The 25,367-nt window shown below is 38.8% G+C and overlaps 1 protein-coding gene across 26 annotated transcripts in view; it reads left to right on the forward strand.

Annotated features, from left to right (window-relative positions):
* The window catches only part of ABI3BP (ABI family member 3 binding protein), a 234,331-nt gene that overhangs the window by 121,712 nt on the left and 87,252 nt on the right, over positions 1-25,367 (forward strand). For 12 of the 26 annotated variants that reach the window (XM_069971043.1, XM_069971056.1, XM_069971054.1 and 9 more), the window contains exons 10-23: positions 1,111-1,182; positions 1,782-1,859; positions 4,167-4,241; positions 5,229-5,324; positions 11,079-11,147; positions 11,433-11,492; positions 13,135-13,206; positions 14,295-14,366; positions 17,139-17,204; positions 18,583-18,648; positions 20,274-20,348; positions 21,374-21,445; positions 22,524-22,595; positions 24,827-24,898. In XM_069971043.1, the coding sequence (XP_069827144.1) occupies positions 1,111-1,182; positions 1,782-1,859; positions 4,167-4,241; positions 5,229-5,324; positions 11,079-11,147; positions 11,433-11,492; positions 13,135-13,206; positions 14,295-14,366; positions 17,139-17,204; positions 18,583-18,648; positions 20,274-20,348; positions 21,374-21,445; positions 22,524-22,595; positions 24,827-24,898 (1,017 nt within the window). The remainder of the gene's footprint in view (positions 1-1,110; positions 1,183-1,781; positions 1,860-4,166; positions 4,242-5,228; positions 5,325-11,078; positions 11,148-11,432; positions 11,493-13,134; positions 13,207-14,294; positions 14,367-17,138; positions 17,205-18,582; positions 18,649-20,273; positions 20,349-21,373; positions 21,446-22,523; positions 22,596-24,826; positions 24,899-25,367) is intronic. The other 14 variants (XM_069971066.1, XM_069971052.1, XM_069971046.1 and 11 more) reach the window with 14 other exon arrangements.

The following is a 25,367-nucleotide window of genomic DNA, read 5'->3' on the forward strand; positions in this document are numbered from 1 at the left end:
TACAAAAAAAACGATTTTAATTGGATCAAGATAAAAGTGGTCTGCCTGACCTGACAGAACATTGAGCTACACACAATTGGATCAGATCTTCAGGAATACTTCCTCTCCTCTCACCCAAGCAATTAGCCAACAGTATGTTTATGCTCAGAAACAAATGTGGAATCTCTTGAGCTCAGTCTTGACCAGAAAAGACAGCCCACCACATGGGTCTAGCCCATGGCCTAGAGTTGGGTCTGGAACCCAGCCATATGTGATTCTGCTTGAGGCCATTCTGGAGTCTGTCAGAGACCACTGAACTGCCCCTTGTGGAGTTGGATTGTTGCCTGAGCTTGCAAGCAATCTTTTGAGGTCTCAGAGACCATCTTGCTTTCTTCTTGCCCAGGACAGTTCAATCTCTTGTAGTAATAGACTACAGAAATGTTTTGACACATTTTTGGTGCATTCTCCTTACATGTCTCCATAGGGTGCAGACTCCTTACATGTATCCTTAGGGTGCAGACTCCTTACATGTCTTGGTAACAATCTGAATGCAGCAAATAAAGGGTTAAGATGCCAGGAACTGAAATTTTTGTATTTCTGATAATGAGAGGAAGCTCCCATGATCCCTGCATAAGAGACCCACACTGCCCTAAGCTATCCCCATGTAACAGGGTGGTAACAATAAGTACCCTTAATGCCAAAAATTAACCACTGTATTGATGGTCCTTAAGAGGTCTAAAAGAAGGCTGGCCTTGGTATGCTCAAGGCTGTTTGTCCACATGCTGTACTTGCAGGATACCAAATGGTTAATAAAGACACATGTTGTTGTCATTACCATTCAAAAACTTTTTCCCACTACCACTGATATGGACATCAATTGTCCAAGGGCTTAAATACCAATATAGAGAAATTGGCAGAATCCAAGATATGTTGTTCTCATTCTCACTGTTCTGCTTTTTGTGACAGTTGTTTCTTTTCAGCTCTTATAGATAGAGCTTGGCGTAATTATTATTTATAAGTTCATCCTGCTCTTTTGTAGAAAAATACTCATGCATCCAAGAACTGCATAGCCCAAAAGATTGAAGAAAAATTATTCTTACTATGGGTTCTTTCTTTCTTTTTTTCCTTTAGTTATCAAAACTACAGAGTCTCCTCCAGTCTCAAAACCATCAGAAAAGCCGGCTATTGAAGATCCCAAACCAGGTAAGGTTTTCTATTAAAATAGTATCAAATGTTCTTTCAGAAGAGCAAAATTATTCATTAGTTATTCATTTAAAGAGTACCTGTTCAGAAATATAACTTTTGACACATCATTAACATGTCAAAAGTTATTGATCACAACGGGTGTCACTGCTGACAATGATCAGAAGATATAGCCGGGGAAAGACCACAGCAGCCATGCCATTCACTTCCTGGCCGTAACTCCTCTCCCCGGCTATATCTCTTGACCTCAGTGGGTCACAGCAGTGAGACCCAGTGGGATGAATAATTTTCCACATGTCTAATAACAAGTCAAAAGTTTTTTTGTAATAGATACTCTTTGAGGCTTTATTTTAAAAAAAAAATCTAATTACCATTAACCTTCTATACTTTTTACCTATTATATACAAACAAGAAATATTTATGTTGTCTTTGTGTATTTTATGACCATAATCCAATATATTTTGTTGGTTATTTTTTTTTTGTTTTTTAATAAATTCTTTATTACAGGAAGTTTAAATGTGTATTTCCTTTAGTAACATGTATTCCTTTTATCTTCTCTAAATATTACTGTGTATCGGTTGTCACATTTTCTGTAACAGTTGCGAGCCAACCCATTGTGGAATCTTTCACTCCAGATTCATCAACTGGTACCCTAGAATGGGTCAGAGCAACCATGGGTAACATAACTTCCATGATTATCGCCATTATCCTCAATTTACATACTTGCCTTTCTAGGAAACCATGGCTGAACTGTCATTCCACTGATATGAATTTTCTCCATTTTCTCATGACTTCTCTTCTTTGTTTATCTTGAAATAGCCCAACAGCCAGTGAGCTCAGCTCACGCGTTACTTGTGCTGCATGTGGCAATTGCTCTTTTTCCTTGTCTAGCGTTTCAGTATTGCTTCAGGCTACAAATTAACCACGTGCATTGCAGCCAGTGAGTTTACAAAGCAAGTGCTGTTTTACTGTTGTCTTTATTTCAAAATCCCAAGCTTGTTTACTGGTCGTAAAACAAATGTGAACCCAGAAAAATATACAAAGTGAACCGTCTAACACTGTGCAGTGACTGAAGCTTGGATATGACCACAAGGTTTATAAATTCACAGTAATATGTTGGTTTTTATTTATTGCTATTACCTGTGCCAATTTAAGGGTAAAGCTCATCATCATATGGCTCTGATGCCTAAACTTCCAAATAACATCAGTTGTCCTTTGCTGCACATCTAAACATGCTTAAAACCGTCAGGAGTTAATGACTAGAGTCCATCTGCAGTGCTGTTGAGAATGTGATATGGATATTACATGGATACAACAAACACCAATGTTAATAGTAACATTTAACAGTGTAAGGCCATGTTCACACATGGCAAAACAGCAGCTGTTGTTTGACACGGCCGTGTCAAACAATGGCCGCTGTCTGTGATATTCACCCGACCTATTGGACGGGTGAACATCACTTCATTTTAATTGGAATGCGGGCAGATTTGGGTGTGCCCACACTCCAATTAGTCATAGCACACGCTGTAAATTATGGCCAGGAGCCGTACTTTACGTTGTGTGCACAATCTATTTTGTGCGGCCGCACAAAACAGACATGTCAGTTTTTTGTGCGGCCGCAAAGAACCACGACCATAGTGTATACAGTATGTATACACCACAGCCGTGAATCCATGCAATCTAATGTAATGCCGCAGTGTCATTAGACAACGGCCGTTATTTATTTAAAAAATACACTGTTTAAACGAGGCCTAGAGCAGTATATAGTCCCTTAATAATTTTTCCTATCTATGGCTAGAGCACCATCAATATCAAGCTTTCCAGGATATTTATCATCCCTCCCAAATGTAGTCTGTCAATTCTTTGAGGCAGACCAGGGGCGGAACTTTAAGCAGGGCGTGCAACGATGTGCAGCGGAATCCACTTGAAGTTCTACACACAGATTCCGTAGTGTGCATATACCCAAGCAGCAGTGAATCTCCTGCAGGCAGTCCCATATCCTCTTTAAGATGGGAAGACCCCTTTGATAGTAGCAGGGGGGAATTTCTGGAAACATCCCTTCTGCTTGCGTGAAGATTGGAAGGGCCAGATGTTGAGTAGAGTTCTGCAAAATGTGTAACTTTAAAGGACCTTGAATATAAGGACATTAAGATGACCACAATAACTGGTAGTAATGACATTACGGATAATTGTCTGCTATAAGAATTGCTTAAAATTTATTGGGTGTGGGACTATGGGTTGGTGTTTGTGGTAGAAAAAAAAATCCTGTAAAAATTTGCTTTGCCCAGCTTGCTCAGTTATAACAATATTAATTAGGGAAATGCATCCGAGGGACCATTAAACGACACATTTGTAACCGCACGGAATAAATGTAACCAAACACTTCATTTTAGCATTCCAAGTCAGCCACAATCAGACCAAGCTGAATGCGCTCAATCCATCAATAACTCCTTTGTTTCAGCTGGAGAAAGCAATTCAAAAACAAAGAACTACATTTAGTGATATTATTGTGATTCCATCTGATTCTTCCCCGATTGGCACAAAATATCTCAGACGAGCCATGTTTTAATTCCATCCATCCACATAGATCCTTACTAAGGGAAATCAAAGTCCTGCTGCTTTTCTTAAGTCAATACAATTATTTCCATTTTACACTATATTAGGCTTGTGATTTTGTCCTGCATTTCATGCATTATTTCTCTATCGGCTTAGTATAACCCAACATTCAACTTAGCTTGAATGCTTGAAATACATATGGCTGAATAATGTAAAGGATATTCTATAATCCACTTAAATTTGCCATGTCTTATAATAGCTGGCCTTGTGTTTTAACATTCTCTTTACCTGGCACAATGCAATACATGCATGTATGCAAGTTGTCTATTGTTTTTGCTAATGTATTAGTATATAGTATGTTATCAATTTCTCCATAACAGTAAATTACTGCAGCAATTCACAAACTGGATATCTATTTGTACCCACAGTAACTCATCCTTTTGTCCAAGTAACTAATATACCTGTTGAATCTTCTGCCACAGATGAACACACAGCTACTTTGGGTAATACTGTATGAATATACAATCCTCTTCTATAGAAATAATTAATTGTGCGTTTTATCCAGATTTTTGTAGAGTGTGATTAGAAAATGATTATAGTTTTATCATGGATAACATTAATGCAGTGGTATCCATAGTGTAAATCAGGGCCGGATTGGTTGGTGGAGGCCCCGGGCGACAATCCCCGCCCCCCCCCCAAAAAAAATAAATAAAAATAAACTATACCGCGATCTATACAGATGGCTGTTTACTGTAGGTGAATTAGCACAGGCCCCTCCTCACTCCTGGCTGTATGGGTCAGCATCCTCCTCTGTTATGCACAAGGTCACTATAGGCTGCAGTACAGGGGAAGATGCCAGGCCCTAGAGACAGGAGCAGAGGGGGGTGGGGGGGTGGACTAAGTAAAGTGTATTCCCACATTGTGTTTGTGTTAATAACGCAATGTGAGAACACAGCACTTTCTGCGCGCTGTGTTAGGGCCCTATTACATGGCCTGATATCCTGGGTAAGCAGCACCCTTCTGCTAGGGTTCGAGCTGGTGGGGGCCCCTAAGTGGTGGAGGCCCCGGAGCACGTGCCCCTGGTGCCCTCCCTTTAATCCGGCCCTGGTGTAAATAGCTTGTGGTTGTATTATTTTTAAGTTTTTTAATCATAGCACTGCGATGCAGGAGACTTTATGCTCTTTATTATCTTGTTTTTTAGGTCACATACTGTTTATTCCCTTTACGATTCATGACACAATACATTGATTTGTGTGTGATTTGTGTGTGGTAACCTAACAGTACATAATTATATTTGGAGCCAGCTTACTGTAAGGAGTGTATTGAGTACTTAAAGAATTGGGAAGGCTAAAGCACTTTTACACACTAACGTTTTGAGTTACAGACATTAAAATAGTTTGATGTTGCTATGAAGTTACTACTGTTCCATTTGCGTTAGTTATTATAATGTTCTAATGTTCTATTTATGTTGCTTTGTGGCTTGTCATTAGTCGTTGTAAGACAATCAGATGGCACACAAGATGAGTCCGCAGGCATAGCAACATTGGAACCTGTCCTTACGAAGGATCCATCAAGGGATACATTTGGTAATATCTCACTGTACAACGCTACTACTATTTATTATATTATTATAGGCAACTGTTGTGTTCATTGGATTTTTGTGTACTTTTATCATATCTTTCTATAGAGACATTAGATAACATTTGCTGTTGCTTTTAAATGTTTAATCAAGCAATGTGCAAGGAAACGTTGACTTTTCCCATGATTACTGTTGTTCAAGTAGGGCCTCATGCCCAAGCCTTAGTGAAAGACTAAAATATGGAGCTGAAGTCAGAAATATATCTTTGGCTTCACCGATATTTCAGAAAAAGTCAAATTAGTAAATAATCATGATAACCTTTTTTTTCTCAGGTAAGCATAGGAGCATTCTATAAAATGCAAAAATATGTTTTATAGGTGGATGTTTCCAGTTTATTTATTACAGCACTCATTGTCTCCCATTGTTGACAACATATTGCTTAGGTTACAGACCACCACTATGCTCTAAAAGCAGTTGTCTGGCCGGAGTATACAGAGTTATAATAAAAAGATATAGAGATAAAGGGGGAGATTTATCAAACATGGTATAAAGTGAAACTGGCTCAGTTGCCCCTAGCAACCAATCAGATTCCACCTTTCATTTTCCAAAGAGTCTGTGAGGGATGAAAGGTGGAATCTGATTGGTTGCTAGGGGCAACTGAACCAGTTTCACTTCACACCATGTTTGATGAATCTCCCCCAAAGTGTACATATATACTGTATAAGGCTATGTTCAGACACTGTATGAGACCGGCCATTCACTTACCCGGCCGGGTCACGAAATGGCGATCTCAGAAAAGATCATCTTTAGCGCCAAGTTCTGATGCGGGCGCAATGGAGCGGATGGCCGGAGCCGCATGCTCCACAGTGTGCACTGACAGGGTTTTCTGCGGCCGCTATTTATTGAATAGCAGCCGCAGACAACTGACATATCAGTCTCTCGCTGCGCCACTAGGGATCCCGGCCGGAGTGTATACCATGTGTATACACTCCGGCCGGGATTCCCTCAGCCTGCAGCACAATGTAAGTACCGCAGTAACCGTTGTAACAGAAGCGGTGATTACCGCGGAACTTACGTTGTGTGAACATAGCCTAATATGTAAAAATATTTATGCTATAGCTATGTATACACCAGACACATTTCACATTTTGGCAGGATCATTTATAGGCATGTACAGTACATAGCTTTCTTACCCAGTTGTATTGGTAAGTAACATTTTATGCATGTATTGTAACCTAAAACCATTTGGACACAAAACACATTTTATTTGTTTTATTTTTTTCAAAAAAACTGTTTTTTGCAAGCTACATATAGAGGAAATAAAGGCTGTAGGCATAAGCTTACACATAGACAACAATATGTAAACATGCATGCAACATGTAAATGGTTCTATTTTTAATGGCTGGAACATACTTGAATACTCATGGATGGTGTTTATCCTGGAAATGGTAGCCATGCCATATAATGGTGCGTTTACACGTAACGATAATTGGCCCGATCGTACGATTAACAATGTCGGAGTAACGATTTTTTTTTCATAACGAGCAGCGTTTAGACGGTACGATATATCGTACGGAAAATTCGTTGTGCGATCGTTTTGGGAATGCTTAAGCCTATCTCACAGATTGGTTAAATCGGCGAACGACTGTTCATACGGAACGATTTGCGAATTTTTTGCGAACGACGAACGGCGATTTGATAACATGTTGAAAGATCAAAATGCGCAATGTATCGTTTGTCGTATGATCGTTCGCTGCGTTTACACGTACGATTATCGTTCGAATTCGATCGTTATCACGCAAATTCGTACGATAATCGTTACGTGTAAACGCACCATAACACTGCCTTCTTCCAAAATGAATACCAGTCAAATGAAGGGTGTATGTGGTGTCTAAGCAGCCAGTGGGGCTTACAAATACATGCATAATGTCCAGTGTCATAGAAAACCTGTTAACTGAGGATTTTGAAATGTAAAAGGAAACCCACTTAAACCGGGAGACCATACAAATTTACCTATGTTCTAATGTAAGCAAACATAGGCTTTGTGTGTGGAAACATCTGGTCATGGACTTAAAAAAAAAAAAAAATGTTGCAAATATTTGTGTTTCAAGTACTTTAATAAATAGCAGTCTACAATATTGAGACATAAATAATAAAATCTATTGGTTTACACTTCCCCCATAGAAATGTCTGGGAGAGTACTGTAAAAGTTTCCCAAATTTGTAAGCATTTTTTAAACAAATAAATGTGAAAAAAAGTTTTAAAAAAAGTGGCCCAGAATACTGCAAATGCACTAACATAAGGGTGCAAATTCAGCGAAAGCTGTCATATTACTTCTACCTCATTTATTATGCTTTTTTAGCTCTTGTTAACATTTTTTCAGGAAGGTCTAAAGGGTGTGGAGCCCAGGCAAAGGGGTGTGGATTCAATTCTTATAGTTGGTCTAACCTTGAAGTAGATAGTCTTCACATCCGCCAGATTTATCAGTCAGCCTGATACATTGTGATAAATCTGGCACAATTGGAATCTGTCCAAGTTTGCATTGTCTAGGAATTGGTAAATATGGTGATTTTTTTTCCCTTTAGAGATAAATACTCTAACCTGGTCTGCTACATTAATTTCAGAACTAGAGTATGAATATAACCTGCAATATTTAATATAAAATAATGAAAATATCTTTTACATCTGGATGTTTTAATAGTTTACCTTCAGTTACAGTACAGGCACACTGAAAAAGGTGAAAAACTGTGTCCTTTTAATGTTAAAATGTCTCCGGTCTGGAGAAATAAGTTCAGGACCCCTTTTTGGCCAAGGTGCCATGATGCAATACAGAGACTGTATATTATATTGTTTTAACAACTAGATATGTATTTCATATAATTATGGGAAAAGATGTAGTCCAGGAGTTGGGAGAGGATTAAAAACAGATATTAGCCCATTTTCCTGTGTAAACTGTAATTATTAAAATAATTTCATAAGGAACATAGACAAGTGTCAACAAGCCAGACAAATACATTTGTTCTGGTGCCTGACTAAGGGTCCTTTTACACCTACAGATAAATTGCTTAAGCGCTAGTTTGGTGAATGACAAGCAATGATTTTTTTTCTTTTAAATGATAGGCATTTAGATGAGAGTATTTAGCATTTAATAGTATGTTATACTGTGAGATTATATTAATATTTCAGAAAAATGAGCAGAAGGAGACAGACCTGGAGCTTAGCCTCTGCAGCTACTTCTTTGTACTGGGTGATGTCTATTTCACTGAAATCTTGTAACTATTCTACATTTTTCTTTTTTCTTTGAAATACAAGCTTTTTCTCCTTTGTTTCTGTCTATCTCTTTGTTCTCTTTCTCACTCTCTCTTTCTCTAGCCAGTAATAGTCTCCAAACCCAAATTGCCTCATTGTAGCTTTGTTTGTTCTCCTTCAGTAAGAATATGGAGGCTAAACATCCTGCTATGGCATTTAATTAGATTTAACTGGAAATGAAACTTAAAAAGTTAAATTTAATATAAGACTAAACAGAGCTAATAGGGTCTTTCTGATGCAATGCCAAAATTATGGAGAAACTGGAAATTCTTCAATACACAAAGTACATACTCTTACAGTCATTTACTGTCCTCATTACTGATGTGTATATATTTTGTAATATAGGTGTGGTAGAAGAGTTGTGATGGCAGACATTTACACCTTAAGGCTATGTTCACACAATGTAAAGTTCATATTAATTACGGCCACTGTTGCCGATTTGAAACAACGGTTGTGCTTACTATGAACCTTACATTGTGCTGCCCTCTATACACATAGTATACACTCAGGCCGGGATCCCTAGCGGCACCGCGAGAATCTGACATGTCAGTTTTCTGTGTCCGCTATTCAATGAATAGAAAACCCTGTCAGTGCACACAATGGAGCGTGCGGCTCCGGCCGCACGCTCCACTGTGAGCAGTGGGAAATCCGGATGCGGGTGTACAGGGATGCGCCCGCATCCGAATTCAGCTCGCTAAAGATCATCCGGCCGGTACTGCATGGTATCCCAGCCAGAGTGTAAACAGTAAGTGTGTATACACTCCGGCCGGGATTCCACAGCAGTTAAAGTGATCAGCAAATTCATTAAATAACAGGCGTGGTTGCAAAATTGCAACTACGGCTGTTGTTTAATGAATTTATATGTTGTGTGAACTTGGCCTAAGTGTACACAGTTTTGCCACAAGTTAATGTGTTGGATGCTAAAAAGATATTTTAAGATACTATATTATAAGTATTAGCTGTATGTATATGCCGTATATATACTTAATTAAGACTTCTTTCTAATAAAGTATAGTTCCTTTAATCATATCTTGTCTTAAAGTGTTACTAAAGTGTTTTAAAAATATTTTGACATGTCAGAGTGACATGTTAAAAGTTTTGGTCAGGCCACATATGAGTGTTCAGACCCATACCGATTGTGACAACGAGATGGGAGAAGTCTCGACTTGGATGTTCTCAACTTATTTATGTAGATTTGTGTTAATTAACAATTGAATAAATAAAACTCAGGCTGGTTAGGTACCTCGTTTCCTAGATCCCTAATTATTTAAACCCTTTGTTGCACTAACTATAGTGGATACATCTGGGGAAATTTAGCTAACAATGTGGTAATATAGTTATGGGTCAGACCAGGTGGTGTGTGAAAAGAGAAATAGAGTTGGACGGGTGGCATTTTAATTCCGTCTCTTACCTTTTGCTGGATTGTAGTAGATTTTCTTTAGGTAAGTGGTAGAATCCTTAGATCACTTAATAAGTGTTCATGTTCTAAAGCTCTATAAAAAGTCAACCTTGCGTGAACATATGACTTATATTTAACTTACTTCCTCTTTCTTGTTTTTGGTAGTATATAAGGCTCATGACACAAATAAACACAAATAAAAATAGTTATATAGTTAGTTTCTTTTAAGGCAAAGTACATAACTATAAGGCGACAAAGTGACACATGTAGCAGTATCTTTTTGTCTAGGAAGCATATTTATCCTACTAAAATACAACTAAAAGCTCATGCATCCACAAAATATATTTGAAAAAAACAAAGTCATATAAAAGATATTTATATATTCATAATGCTTCAGAATATCAAAATATCTAAAAATTGGTATGCAGCCCTTTGTGAGAAGAGGACCTTAATGACTTCAAACACATGCAAAAGTCACAAGTCATTTGGAGCAATTCTGGAGTATGGTGGAAAGCTTGATTATGATATTCCAGGCCATGACCTGCAAGGCTAAGACCACAAAGTTTCCATCGTTTTTGTTGTTTCTCATTATACTTTAATCCATTAACCATCACAAATGTCCATGTGTTTCCCAGAGAAGAAAATAGCTTTTGCCTTGCTGTGCAATATTGTCTGTTTTATTTTTTTTTAAAAAGTCACCAAATTAAGCTTGGAATAAAACAGCATTAACTTATATATGTATAAAGATGTTCTAATTAAAACAGTTTGGTTGTATTAGCTGATATGATCTGCCATATTATTTTAGATTTCCCACAAGTATATTTTGTATGTGTGTGCCAAAATAAATTTATTATGATTTTATCTCCAATGTATTATTCTAAAAGGAATATTCCCTCATTGTGAGCACACAAACAAAGAATAGTTACCCCTACATATGTAATAGTACTAACACAGTCAGCATAAATATACAGTATAGTCATGAGCATTGTGTATAATATGTTTATTGTATATATGTTGTTACTTTAATGAGACATCTAACATTTACTTTAACAGTACCCCCTACAATCGCTCCAATTCTGTTTCCAAAGGAAAGTTCCTCTCAGCAACCAGAAACAGTTCAGGGTAAATAAAGATTACATAAGCTATTCCCTGCAGTATTTTGGTTTCTCCCACACTGTCTTGCTGTACTAAAAGAAAACCTTTACTTTTTTTGCACAAGTTGTGCTTTTCAGCTGCAGATGGCATAATATAAAGGCCATCTCTATTTTATAATTTTATTTTATTTTATTTTTTTTGCATTGCATACATGCAGCAGATATTCCCAGAGATTTGATATCATAGTTTCTATCTAAACCAATCCATCATATTAATCACAAATGTAAAATGCTAAACCTCTGTTTCTTTTAGCAAATGAGAGACTGGCGACTTTCATGCCACAGGACATGACTGTTACACAGATTATATCTGGTAAATGTAGTGTTTAACACAATGCGTTCTTTTGATACATATATCAGTAAGAGTTACAGTATGGTTACTAGCTTTCTAGCGGTGGGACAAACTCTGATATTTGTAGTCAGAAGTATTTCTCCCCTTGTATGCTGCCAGTGGCATCTGCCTCAAAAAGGCGTTTGCCTTCTTCTGGATCAACACAGTAGGGTTATATGCTGGCATTGATAGACTCTTGTCTTTGTTTAACCTTATGAACTTACTAATCAGTGAAGGCCAAAAATATTTAATTATAATGATTTACAGAATTAGAATCTAAGGTTTGGCTATTAAGCCTAAATTGATATTCTTCTCAATAAAAAACAGGTTTAACACTAACCACAAAAAAACACATCAAAGGAAAATTTTGCTTTTTAGTTTTCTGTTTTATGCAAAATAGAGCTCCAAATCCATTGCATCTTTTCACACAGCCTTTGGGCTTATTCCCACAACCCGTAAATTGCGGGCCCTACGGATGGGGAAGCCCTGTAAGGGTGCGTTCACACCTACAAGATCCGCAGCGGATTTTCATGCTGCGAGTTTGCAGCGAAATCAGCTGCGGATCCTGTACTGTAAAGCTCAATGGGTCCCATACACGCAGCGGATCCGCTGCCTGCATGGGACCCGGCCCCTTTAACACCTGCGCCGCCGCCGGCCACCCGCAGCTTACAGCCCCAGCTTAAACCCCTGCACCGGCTGGGGCCGTGGCTGTGTGATACTACCGGGCGGTGCAGGGGTTTAAGGGGGCCGGGGCTGTAAGCTGCGGGCGTCCGGCGGCAGCGCAGGGGTTAAAGGGGCCAAGTCCCATGCAGGCAGCGGATCCACTGCGTATATGGGACCCATTGAGCTTCACAGTACAGGATCCGCAGCTGATTTTGCTGCAAACTTGCAGCATGAAAATCCGCTGCGGATCCTGTAGGTGTGAACACACCCTAATGGAATGTTTCTCCACCCAGCATGATGTATCAATATCCCTGGATAGGATAATAAGAATGTAAAATGCACTTGTGTGAAATCTTAAATCGAATGTACCATCAGGTATATTCGCTTTATGTTTTGCCCATGTATAGAATGGGGAGGGCATGGGGAAGCCGGTGCCATGGCCTTTTTTTAAACTGTGGCCTGGTTCCCGTGTACAGCACCGTTCTATTCATGGGTCCCGGGCTGGGAGTGAATCACTGGAGGCCTTCCCCCATTGGGAGGAAACCTCCGCCCCTCTATGATGCAGCTCCATTGATTATAATGGAGCTGCGTCATAAAGGGGCGTGTTTCCTCCCACTGGGGGCAGGAATAGAATGGCGCTGTACACAGGAACCGGGCCGCAGTTTAAAAAAAGGACCGCAGCATCAGCTTCCCCGCATCGGCGCACTCGCTTTAATCTCATTACCAGATCTGTATGTTTATGTGCATTAATCATATGATTGCCTGTTATAGAAGTTATATTCTACATGTTGCAGTTTTGGCATTATCAAAGTATGTGAATATGACTCAAACATACTTCTAAATGGACAGTGGCCTTCTCACACCCTTGCTGTAAAAGTATGGCACTCGTAATTGAGCACCTTAACGCCCAATGCCCTTCATTGTCAGCCACTACATAACCCTTTCTGCTCATTTGTTTTAGCTGTAGATGAGAAGCAACCTATTTATGTTTCCACTAAAATGCCCATCATGGAAACACCACAGACTCGCCATGGTAAACCACATTTTACTTATTGTGGGAAGTTTTTTTTTTTTAATTTATATTTATTGAAAAGATTAAACACATTTACTTATGTTTCTCAAATGGAAGACTATTTGACCATCAAAGTGGTATTCCAACTTAGAAAAAACTTACTTGTCCCCTATCGACAGGTAAGAGGACAAATGAGAGATCATGGGGGCCTGACCTCCGTACCCCTGGCGATCTCCATATCGGACCCTGGCTCCTTTGTTTTGAATAGAGCCACTGGCTCTATTCAGAACAAATCTATTCATTCTCTATGGCGCTGTAGGGAAGAGAGACGAGTACAGCATTTGGCTCTTTCTTGCGGCGCCATAGAGAATGAATAGAGCCATAGGTCACCTAACATTTGGAGATTGCTGGGGGGTACGGAGGTCGGATTCCCCCTCCCCCCCCCCCAGCACGATCTCTAATTTACAAGTTCATTTTAAGTTGGAATATCCCCCTTAAAGGTAATATTAAATAGTTTAAAGATAAAGTTTCTATAACAATGTTGTGCTTTAAAGGGAAGCATTTAACCTCCTGATATGTCCTTATAGGGCACATGGTACTCAGGGTGAAGGTAAGTTTCTTACCATCTTCCTCGACACCATGTTCGGGATATTAGCAGTTTATATAATCAAATTAGCATTTTGGTGCACTGGGGGCCAGGGCTACTGCTCTCAGTATGCCAATCCTTCTAATGAATACTAGTTAGGAGTTTCAGCGTCCCGTGCACTATAGGGACATATCAGCAGGTTTCTAACACATAAAAGTAATATAAGTAAAAAAGTGTATAGTGAAAAATGTGCAATAGAGCAAACCACATTAAGCGAGAATGCTTTTTGTTGGGATGCCTGATTTTTTTTTTTTCAATATCCCTGATTACACAAAGCACGAATTGGGGCCCTATTGAGGCGCCATTAGTTTTATAACTAAATGCAAATTGTTAATTAGAATCAGTGACGTGCTGAGGTAAAACACTTGTATAGAATATTTCTGCTTTTTTTGTATAGAATATTTGTGTAGTGTGTAGATATTTCTATTATACTATTGTTTAGCTAATTGTAATGTTTCTTCAGCTGCTACAAGCCAAAGTCTCCCAGCCAGACAAAGCTCTCTGTCCTCAAACACGAGAACAAAAGCAACCACTGGTAAAGCTTGGTAGTTTATAGTGCTCTTGTACATTATCAATGCATACTAGCTCAAGACATTGTGCATTATTCAGCTTTTCTCTTTGCTTATGCATTCATAATCCAGTCCATCTCAATCTATAATTGTTGGCACACATACAGTGCTCAGCATAAATGAGTACACCCCGTTTGAAAAGTAAGATTTTAATCACTGAACACAAGAACAGTTTGGACAAGACTTATTTAGTCCGTAACATAAAAGTAAGCTTAATAATACAACAATTACAAAATCTTCAGTATTATTCAAATTAGTTGAGGCAAAAATGAAAACGCCCTACATCAAAAACTACTTTATCTAGTATGATGTATGACCTCCATGACTTTTATTGACAGCACCAAGTTCTCCAGGGATGGCATGAACAAGACAGTGACTTATTTCAAAATCTATCTGTTTCCATTCTTCAAGAACCTCTTTTAGAACCTGGATGACAGTGTCCTTCAGTGTGTGTTTTGGATCATTGTCATGTTAGAAAAGTGCACAACACCCGACAGCACGGAGTGATGGTAGTATCTTCTCTTTCAATATAGAATAGCAGACCTAATAATTTCCACCATTAATGAAATGAGACCCCTTCAGCACCCCAGCAGCCCCACATAACACTAGGTTTTAGGGCCGTATTACATGGCCCAATCGCATTAGTGAATCAGCGCCGATATGCTAGATCGGTGCTTGTTTATTAAGCCTATTACATGTCTCATGTAATAGACCCTTGCCTTTGCTTTATATAGTAAAAAATAAACTGTATACATTACCTTTCCACACTCCCCGGTGTCTTCCTGGCTTCTCCACGCACCCCACAGCCGCCGGTACAACTTCAGAACCAGTCTCTGAAGTGACAAGCTGCTCAGCAAATCACTGTTCGTGGCGGTCTCATCCCTCATCACTACAGGGGCCATTCTGAAGTTGTACCGGTGACTGCAGGGAGAATGGAGAAGCCAAGAAGACACTTGGGAGCATGGAGAGGTAACATATACAGTTTATTATTTTCTTTACAGATTCATCAGCCGATGCGTGGTCGGCAGTTGATGATTGTCATCTGCTGATCATTACCTTTATTACACAGAGCTATAATCTGCTGGATCGTCCTGATTAGGCAGATAATCGCTCTGTGTTATAGGGCCCTCACTGTAAGCCCCAAACATTTTTCTTTGTACATTACCATTACGATTAGAAATGAGCGAACCGGGTTCAGGTTCAAGTCCATCCGAACCCGATCATTCAGCATTTGATTAGCTGGGGCTGCTGAACGTGGATAAAGCTCTAAGGTTGTCTGGAAAACATGGGTACAGCCAATGACTATATCCATGTTTTCCACATAGCCTTAGGGCTTTATCCAACTTCAGCAGCCACCGCTAATCAAATGCCGAACGTTCGGGTTCGGATGGACTCCAGTCATGCTCGAGGTTCTCTCATCTCTAACTCTAATGCATTGCTCATCTCTAATTACGATGTCATACAGTTCTGAAACCAGGTCCAAAAACATTTAGCTTGGTCTCATCACTCCAAAGTATAGCGTCCAAGTAGTCTTCATCTTTTTCAACATGGGTTCTGGCAAATTGTAGACAGGCTTTTTTGTGCATAGCCTTTAGAAGAGGCTTACTTTGTGGAGGATACCCATGCATTCCATTCCTGTGCACTGTACGCCATATTGGAAATTATCTCCCAAGTTGGGGTTTCTACTTTTTTTAGCTAACTGCAGTGAACCCTTCTCACCAGAATATATTCTGTTTAGGTGTTAATGTCCCAAGCAGGGTCAGGTATAGGAAGGGGGAGTAAGGAGGTGTTAGAGCTTGGTACACCTCTTTGACTGTACTATAGAATAAAATCATTTTTCTGCATTCTGGAATCACAGACTAATATATATGGAAGGCACCAAGTGTCTCCTTGACTTAACAACTATCTAACAGTGCCATTGGGTTGGCACATGAATTACAGCTGACAGATTCCCTTTAAGTTGAACATCCAGTGATTATTAAAAAAGTATTGAAAAATATACATTTTTCTAATATGCAGGCCGTATTTACCACTAGGCACCCGTGGTCCAGGGCCTGGGGCAGCGCCAGGGGGCAGGAAACAACTTTTTTTTTGTTTTTTATTTTCTTGAGTCTCCCACCTCCCATTCAGACTTGCATGTAAATATAGTGTCTTTTCGAGGGGGGCGGTGTTATTGGTCAGGTCTGGTGTGGCAGTGTTATCCAGTCATTCCCTCACTCCTAAAGTACCTGAGGACCATCTCACATGCCATAATTGCTATCACGCAACTCTTTCTCATCAGCAGTCACTGTATGGCCAGTCAGCCTATCCTTATACTGTATATTAGAACTACTGTGTAGGTATTCTTTTATGTTTTGCAATTACTAATTTTTTATAGCTCCTAATAAACTGGACTAGTAACATAAAAGGATTTCTAGAAGAATACCTATATACAAGGAAACTTTTAGTTGCTTCTTTCGCCTCCATTAATTTTGCTACTGGAATCTTTGAGGCAGAGATATCAACTTACTGTAGTTTTTAGTGAAGCATTGCTAAGAGAATAAATTAGACTAGATGTATAAATCAGTAAATTGTAGCCACATTTGTTTGACAGAAAATCCTCTCTTACTTTGATATGTCTGCCTCAAAGGATTCTAAATAAGCATTTTATGTTAATTAGTTGCTCAAGTATGAGCCCCACTTCATCATTTCAGGAGATTAAATATTTCATTTTGGAATTTTTCTTTCCGCATTTACAGGAGGTCAGCATATTCCCACTACATATGAAAGTATTACTAGGACTGAAGTAAATCATCCTGTATCTGGTATTTTTCACAATATTTCTACATTCTTTGTATATTGGATTTAGTTAGTTAGGGGTAAAAATACAGCCATGAACAAATCATATAGAACACAAGTGAAATTCATTACAAATATCCAAATAATAAACCTAAATGTATTATTTATGACCTGCTTTTGCAAAATACAGCGTTTTCTGTTTTAATCCGTTTACACATTTAAAGTACTTAGTAACATTCCTATCGCTTTTAAGGCCCTATTACACCAATCGATTATTGCCCATATTTGCCCGATTATTGGCCGTTATGGCGGATAATTGCTTGGTGTAATAGCTCCTGTTAAAAGGCAACTTGTAATAAAAGCGACAATAGCAGATCACTGCTATCTCCTATGGGCTCTTTAGATGATCTGGGGAGCCCCTCCTGCAGTTCCCTGTGACTGACAGGTCGGTGCTCGCTTGCTGCTCCAGATCGGCCCCTGTAATAGGGCCTTTAGACTGTGGTGGAGTTTTATGCAAACTGAATTTATGAATTATGAATTTTTGCAAACTGGCCAAACCAAATTTTTCTAAAGTTTGCTCATTTTATTACATAAAATGTATACATCTATGTCCACACACAGTATTTTTGCTCAGTATCTTGGTCAGGTTGCAACCAAAACCTGGAGTGGATTAAAAACACAGAAACGACTATGTTCACACACTGTTGAAATTGTTGCCGTTGTTTGCCATTAAATGGTGGCCATCCACTAAATTTTAACATTAACATAATAGCCTTTCTGTGTTTTCAATCCACGTCTGGTTTTGGTTGCAAAATACTGACCAATATACTGAGCAAAATTACTATGTGAGAACATAGCCTAAGGGGAAATTCATCATTGTGCGACCTGGTGTACACCAGGGAAAATGAGCAGTCCTTAAAAGTTCTTTGTAACTACTTATGCTCATTTGCTTAATAGGTTGGTGAGAGTGTAAGGTGGGGGGGGGAGCGTGGCCTCCTCCTGTGCCTGATTTATCATGATTGATGCCTGCCAGCAGGAGTAAATCATGACAAAAATATACACCAGGTCTACTAGATTTACCAAAGGTGTGCACCTAAATTCGGCAGGGTACATGGGGTGGGGCTTTAGTTGGTCTAGAGCAGAGGTCTCAAACTCGCGGCCCTCCAGCTGTTGCCAAACTACAATTCCCATCATGCCTGGACAGCCAAAGCTAAAGCTTTGGCTGTCCAGGCATGATGGGAATTGTAGTTTGGTAACAGCTGGAGGGCTGCGAGTTTGAGACCCATGGTCTAGAGTATTCCAGTCCCGATAAATTCACCCATTGTGTATTATTCAACCTGTGCTAGTATATTTTACAATTCATATTTCTATTATACTAATGGTCTGGGTTTCATATTTCTCTAGCTACTATGACTTTACCGGTCCAAGAAAGACCAGAGCCACCTCATACCCAAACAAAAACAACTACGGGTAAAGCTTGTAGTGGCATTTAATGGCATTACATGTTGTGTCTTATGCAGTATATCTTTCTGAGTGAAGGCTTAATGTCTAAGTCATATTATAATCCATCAGCATACAAACCATCTCACGTGCCATAATTGCTATCACGCAACCCTTTCTCATCAGCAGTCACTGTATGGCCTTAGCTTTAGCCTATCCTTATCTGTTAAGACTGCAGTGTAGTTATTTTTCTATGATTTGTACTTATGAGATGAGCGCAACCCAAGCACGCTCATGTCCAATTGTTCAGCATTTGAATACTGACGACTGAAAAAGTAAGATGCAGACCTAAGACCACCTGGAAAACATGGATACATTAATAGGCTATGTTCACACAATGTGAAAAAAAAAGAAAAAAGGTGGCCGATTTTGATATTTTAAAAAACGTCTGTTTTTGTCGCGATTTAACTGACTGCAATGGCAATGCATTAGAGTTAGAGATGAGCGAACCTCGAGCATGCTGGAGTCCATCCGAACCCAATCATTTGCTATTTGATTAGCGGTGGCTGCTGAAGTTGGATAAAGCCCCTAAGGCTATGTGGAAAACATGGATATAGTCATTGGCTGTATCCATGTTTTCCAGACAACCTTAGAGCTTTGCCCAAGTTCAGCAGCCACTGCTAATCAAATGCCGAACGATCGGGTTCGGATGGACTCGAACCCGAACCCAGTTCGCTCATCTCTAATTAGAGCCAATGGGAAGAAGGACGTCCAATGCACACAATGCATTTAATAACGGACATTTTTACCATGGACATCAAAATAATGAACGTGATCATTATTTTCGGACGTCTTTTGCAAACAGCGGACATTTTTTATTAGTTGTTCACACGCAGTTTTTCTTTTTCCACCGTTCTTTCTTTGTTTTTACTATTAAATTCAATGGACTTTTCAATTAAGCCACATCCAAAGTGCAATTAGTAACCCCAATTAGAATAATGTACCAACAGCCATCATTGCACTAAGGGGAGGCCAGGCTGCTAAATGACGTCTGTTATTATAGACTCAAAATAACGGACGTCATTTAAAACAGAGCGGAAAAACGTTGTGTAAACATAGTCATAGGCTGTATGCATGTTTTCCAAGACTTCCTAGGGCTGCATCTAACTTCTTCAGTTGCCAGTATTCAAATGCTAATGGATTGGACTCCAGCATGCTCCAATTGCACTTATCTCTAATGATTACAGTTACTACTAACATAGGAGGCTTTTTAGGAAAAAAAAAATACTTAAACATGGAAAAAAAACTTAGTTGCTTCTTTCGCCTCCACAAATTGTGCAACTGAAAGCTTTGAGGCAGAGCTATCAACATGGTTTTTAGTGGAAGCATTGCTGGTCTTCAAAGTAAAGTCACTGGGAAAAATTTTATATTCATCTAGGCTGCTAGGTAATAAATCTGTACATTTTAACTATAGCTAAATGATAAGATTTAAGTAGTATTTTGCATTGCATTTGCAATTTCCAAAGATACATCTGCCTCAATGGATTCTACCTAAGCATTTTCTATTTTCTATGCATTATCAATGCAAGCTTGAGCCCCACTTCATCATTTAAGGACAAGATTAAAAATATTTGATTGTGGAATTTTTCTTTTAGCATTTATAGGAGATCAGCATTCTTCTCCTACATATGCAAGTGCTTCTAGGACTGATGTACCTCACTCTGTATCTGGTATAGTTTACAATTTTACAATATTTCTACATTTTGTGTATACTGGCCCTTTTTTTTAGAGAGTATAATCCTATTCCTAAAAAAAAACTATCCACGTAATAAAATGTGCAAGCCATTATTTTGCTGGCGCTTGCTTTTGTCTTCTATATTTAGAAATTTAAAATAAATTAAATCTGAGCTTTGCTCAAACATCATTATGAAATCAAGAATAAAGGATAAAGGAAAATAAAGGATCCCTTAGGGGTATGAATAGTTACCAGCCTGTTATGTTTTCATTTACTATAAAACTTCCTACCACTGATTTGTATTCTTATCAATTCCTCGCTGTAAAGACACCTGTACACAAAGGAGGTTGGATTTCAGCAAGCCAATCATTGTTCCTGTTATCTATAAGGCTGCGTTCACACTACGTATATTTCAGTCAGTATTGCAACCAAAACCAGGAGTGGATTAAAAACACAGAAAGGATCTGTTCACACAATGATGAAATTGAGTCGATGGCCGCCATATAACAGTAAATAACTGCCATTATTTCAATACAACAGTCGTTGTTCTGAAATAACAGCAAATATTTGCCATTAAAGGGCGGCCATCCACTCAATTTCAACATTGTGTGAACAGATCCTTTCTGTGTTTTTAATCCACTCCTGGTTTTGGTTGCAATACTGACTGAAATATACTGACTGAAATATACATATACTGACTGAAATATACGTAGTGTGAACGCAGCTTAAGACTTTCAGGGGTGTCTAGCATCAACTTGTTCCCTTCTTTCCATTGAAATCACATGCACACATGGCTGAATCAAGCATGCATTTCTATGGGAGATTCAGGAGGAATTGCTGCCATTATACACCTATCTAAAGTATATTGTAAGCTTACTCAGTTTATTGAATTTTAGCCGTTTACCCTGTATTTAATGGCCAAGGACTATGAAAAGTCCATACTGTGTACACTGACTAGACTGTTTTATAAATATACATTTGTGTTATACTAGTAATCAGATAGGTTTGCTATTTCTGCAGCTACTACAACTCAAATCTCACCAGTCCAACAAAGAACAAGACCCCCTCGTAACAAAAAAAAAGCAACTACGGGTAAAGCTTGGAAATTTGTAGTGCTTTCTTATTGCATAGTAATAGATATAGATAGATATAGCCTAATAAAGTATATCTTTCTGTGTACACTGACACATGATCTAAGCTCTATTACAATATAATCCATTCAGCATACAAGCCATCTCACCAACCATAATAGCTATTATTCATTTTGCCACTAGTGGCTAAGATTTTAGTACTGTAACACAATGCACATTTTTACAATATACTCATTGGGAGTAAAGATGAGCAATTTTAGAATAAAAACTAAGCCGACTTCCGAGCTAACAAAGCGATTCACTTAGTTTTTACTGTAAATTCTTTAATTGGGAGTGTAGGAAAAGTAACATTACTGTTAGTTTATGGTATTTGGTAAAAAATATATATATATATATATTTTATTTATTTTAATTTTTTTAAAGGGTACCTATGATTTAAACAAACTTCTGACATGTCATAGTGACATGGGGTCCAAGTGCAGTTGGGGTCCAAGTACTGAGACCCCCATTGATCGTTAGAATAAAGAGGAAGACGCACGCAGTAGTGCACACTCTGCCTCTTCATCTCCATCTGGCTGCTAAAGTAACATTCAACGGAATTGTAATGGAGCCCTATGGAACTTCCGGCACAGCGTTTACCAGAAGTTCCATAGGGCTCCATTATAAATCCACTGACTGCTAATTCAACGTCTGCCCCTTCATTCTAACGATTGACGGGGGTCTCAGCACCCGGACCCCGACCAAAACAAACTCAGAAGTTTGTTTAAATGATAAGTTTAATGTATTTAGAAGAAAAAAAAAAAAAACCTTTAAAGAGATTATGCATTGTTTATCGCCCTCTATAAATCTAAGTTTTCTCAGGTGATCAGAAGATTTTAGAGGTATACTCTCAATTTAAAGGCCAGGTACTACACAAAGTGAGGTCTTAATGAAAATTTAGATTAAAGCAGAAATTGTTGTAATAAATGTATAATATTGTATTGTTATTGTGTACTGTATATTTACTAGGTCTGTGCTGGTCTATTTTATAAATCAAATTTCCATTATGATATTAATCGTCCATATTCATATCTCTTCAGCTACTACGACTCAAATGTCACCAGTTAAACAAAGAACAAGGCCCCCTCGTACCCAAACAAAAACAACTACGGGTAAAGCTTGGCATCTTGTATGGCTATGCCATTGTAATACCATTGTATAATGGTATTAGATATCATGCCTTAAGCAGTATATCTTTCTGTATTAAGGCATATGATCTAAGCCATATTATATTCCATCCTGCATACAAGCATCTCACAAAGCATAATTGTTACCATGCAACTGTTTTTAAGCAGCAGTCACTGTATGGCTATACAATCAGCTTGATCCCATCTGCTAGAACTATAGTAACTATAGTATAGGTATTCTATGAAATGCATTTTTTAGCTCCTAGTGGGCTGGAGTGCTTACATAGGGGGTTTCTTAGAAGAATACCTATACACAAGGAAACTTAGTTGCTTCTTTCACCTCTGCACATTTTGCGGCTATGTTCACACAACGTAAGTAAATTATAAATTACGGCCATTGTTGCCGATTTGCAACACGGCTGTGATTAATCCTTAACCCGCATTGTGCTGCAGGCCAAGAGAATCCCAGCCAGAGTGTATACACATAGTATACACTCCGGCCGGGACCCCTAGCGGTGCCACAAAAAACTGACATATCAGTTCTCTGCAGCTGCTATTCAATGAATGAAATGAAAACCTGAATCAATGAAAACCTGTCAGTACACATAATGGAGCGCAAGGCTACGGCCGCACGTTCCATTGAGTGCAGCGGCAAATTCGGATGCGGGAGCGAACGGATGTGCCTGCATCCGAATTCAACTGCAGTGAAGATCATCTGACAGGTACTGCAGTGCCGGCTGGGATGATCTTCGCAGACACCAGCCGTTTTGTGACCCAGTCGGGTCACAGAACGGCCGGTCTCTTACACCATGTGAACATGGCCTGCTACTGGAAGCTTGGTACATTAACGCATGGCAAGTTCTCACGTAAACGAATTGGAAGAAGTCTTTTAGACTAAGGTCATGTTCAAACACAGTAAAATAATTGTAAAATACAGCCGTACTTTTAATACAATAATGCGCTCCATTAGAAATCAATGGTCAAGAGGCCGACACACACTATATAGTATAACAGCCATAATTGAATTTAATGATCGTCCATAAAATGAACATGCTGACTATCTACAACCTGCCTTTCCAAAATATTGACTTTAACTTTACACATAAACTATGGTAGCCGTTTTATTTTCTTTTATTTTCACTTAAAATTATGGTCGTATTTAGCTTTTATTTCACTGTGTGTAAGCATAGCCTAAATTTGTCAATTGTAACTACAAAGGGTATTTGTAAAAGCTTCCATTACTTTCATATGTCTGTCTCAATGGATTCTGAATGAGCATTCTCTGTGCCTTAGGTGCACATCTGCGATGGGGCTTCATGTGGGGGCTCTGTTACAGATTCAGTATATTTAGCAGCATCTAACCATAAAAAAAAAATGCAAACAGAATTTATATGTCCATTTAAATTCACTCAAAATAAAAGACTGACCCCTTTAAAATGAATCTGTACCCACTGACACCCCCCTCCAAACCACTGATGCTGTTTGTTAGATTAACTAAAGTCCTTTTCAGATATGTTTTTCAAAATCTTCATGGTGTCATCTTTGTGGTGAAAAATGTTCCTTTATTGTGCAGCAGCAGTGTCAGAGACAACGCCTAGAGACAATGCCTCTTGGTTGTTCTTTTCCACCCCCCTGCTTTCTTTCACCCCTGGTCTGGATCTCTGCTGTACAATGCTGGTAATGCGCATGCGCCGTAGCAATCGTAGACTAGGGATCTAGCGCAACCCTGGTGATAGCAATCCTGGACAGCGCAGGTGCAGTGACGGATGCTCAGTGACACACTCCAAGTTTTTAGTGACTAGAAACTGCACCGCTGCTGCACAATGAAAGGTGATTTGCACCACAAAAATGTTGAAAAACAGATCTAGGAAGGCCTTTCATTTATCTAACAAATGGTACCAGTGGTTTGTGGGGGAAGGGGGGTCAGTGGGTACAGAGTCAGTTTGATCTGTTGGGATCTGTTAATGTACATTGTGGAAAGGATCATCTAGCTCCATTTTACTGCACTACATGGAATCTGCAACAGAAGCCCTGAACAGAGCCTTAAATGCAGATGTGAACCTAGTCTTACCAACATGAGCATGAGCAAAGACTATTACATTGATACATCTGCCCCAATGAACGCTAAATAAGCATTTCCTGTGCTTCTAATGCAAGCTTGAGCCCCACTTTATCGTTTTAGGACAAACTGTTTGATTTTGGAATTTTTCTTTCAGCATTTATAGGTCAGCTTTCTCCTACTACACATGAAAGTATTACCACAACTGAAGCATCTCAATCTGTAGCTGGTATTTTTTACTATTTTACAATTTTTCGATATTCTTTGTATACTTTTATTATTCTTAGAGAGGGTCATCCCTTTTTGCTGCAAAAATAAGAAAGAAAAACTATGTTTTGCTTTTTATATTTAGAAATTAAAATTAATTTTGAGTTTTGCTCAAACGTCTTGTTAGTTATAACATCGTCTGTATTCAGCTTCATTGCTACACTGTGTTTAGGATTCTTAAGAGGTTTGCATAGTTTCCAGGACGTTGTGTTTTTATTTACGGTATAACTGTCTATGGCCATGTTCACACACTGTCTTTTTTCTTTAAATAACGTCTGCCAATTTTATTTAAAATAATGGCGGCTGTTTTCATACCTCAGTGATTCGCACACACAATGTTGTTTGCACACAGATTTTTTTTTTTCTTGTTTGTCTGTCTTGTCACCGTCCTAAAATTCAATGGACTTTTTAAAGTACCCACTCAAAAAAGG

This window comes from Dendropsophus ebraccatus, chromosome 5 (assembly GCF_027789765.1).
Source record: "Dendropsophus ebraccatus isolate aDenEbr1 chromosome 5, aDenEbr1.pat, whole genome shotgun sequence".
NCBI classification, from domain to species: domain Eukaryota; kingdom Metazoa; phylum Chordata; class Amphibia; order Anura; family Hylidae; genus Dendropsophus; species Dendropsophus ebraccatus.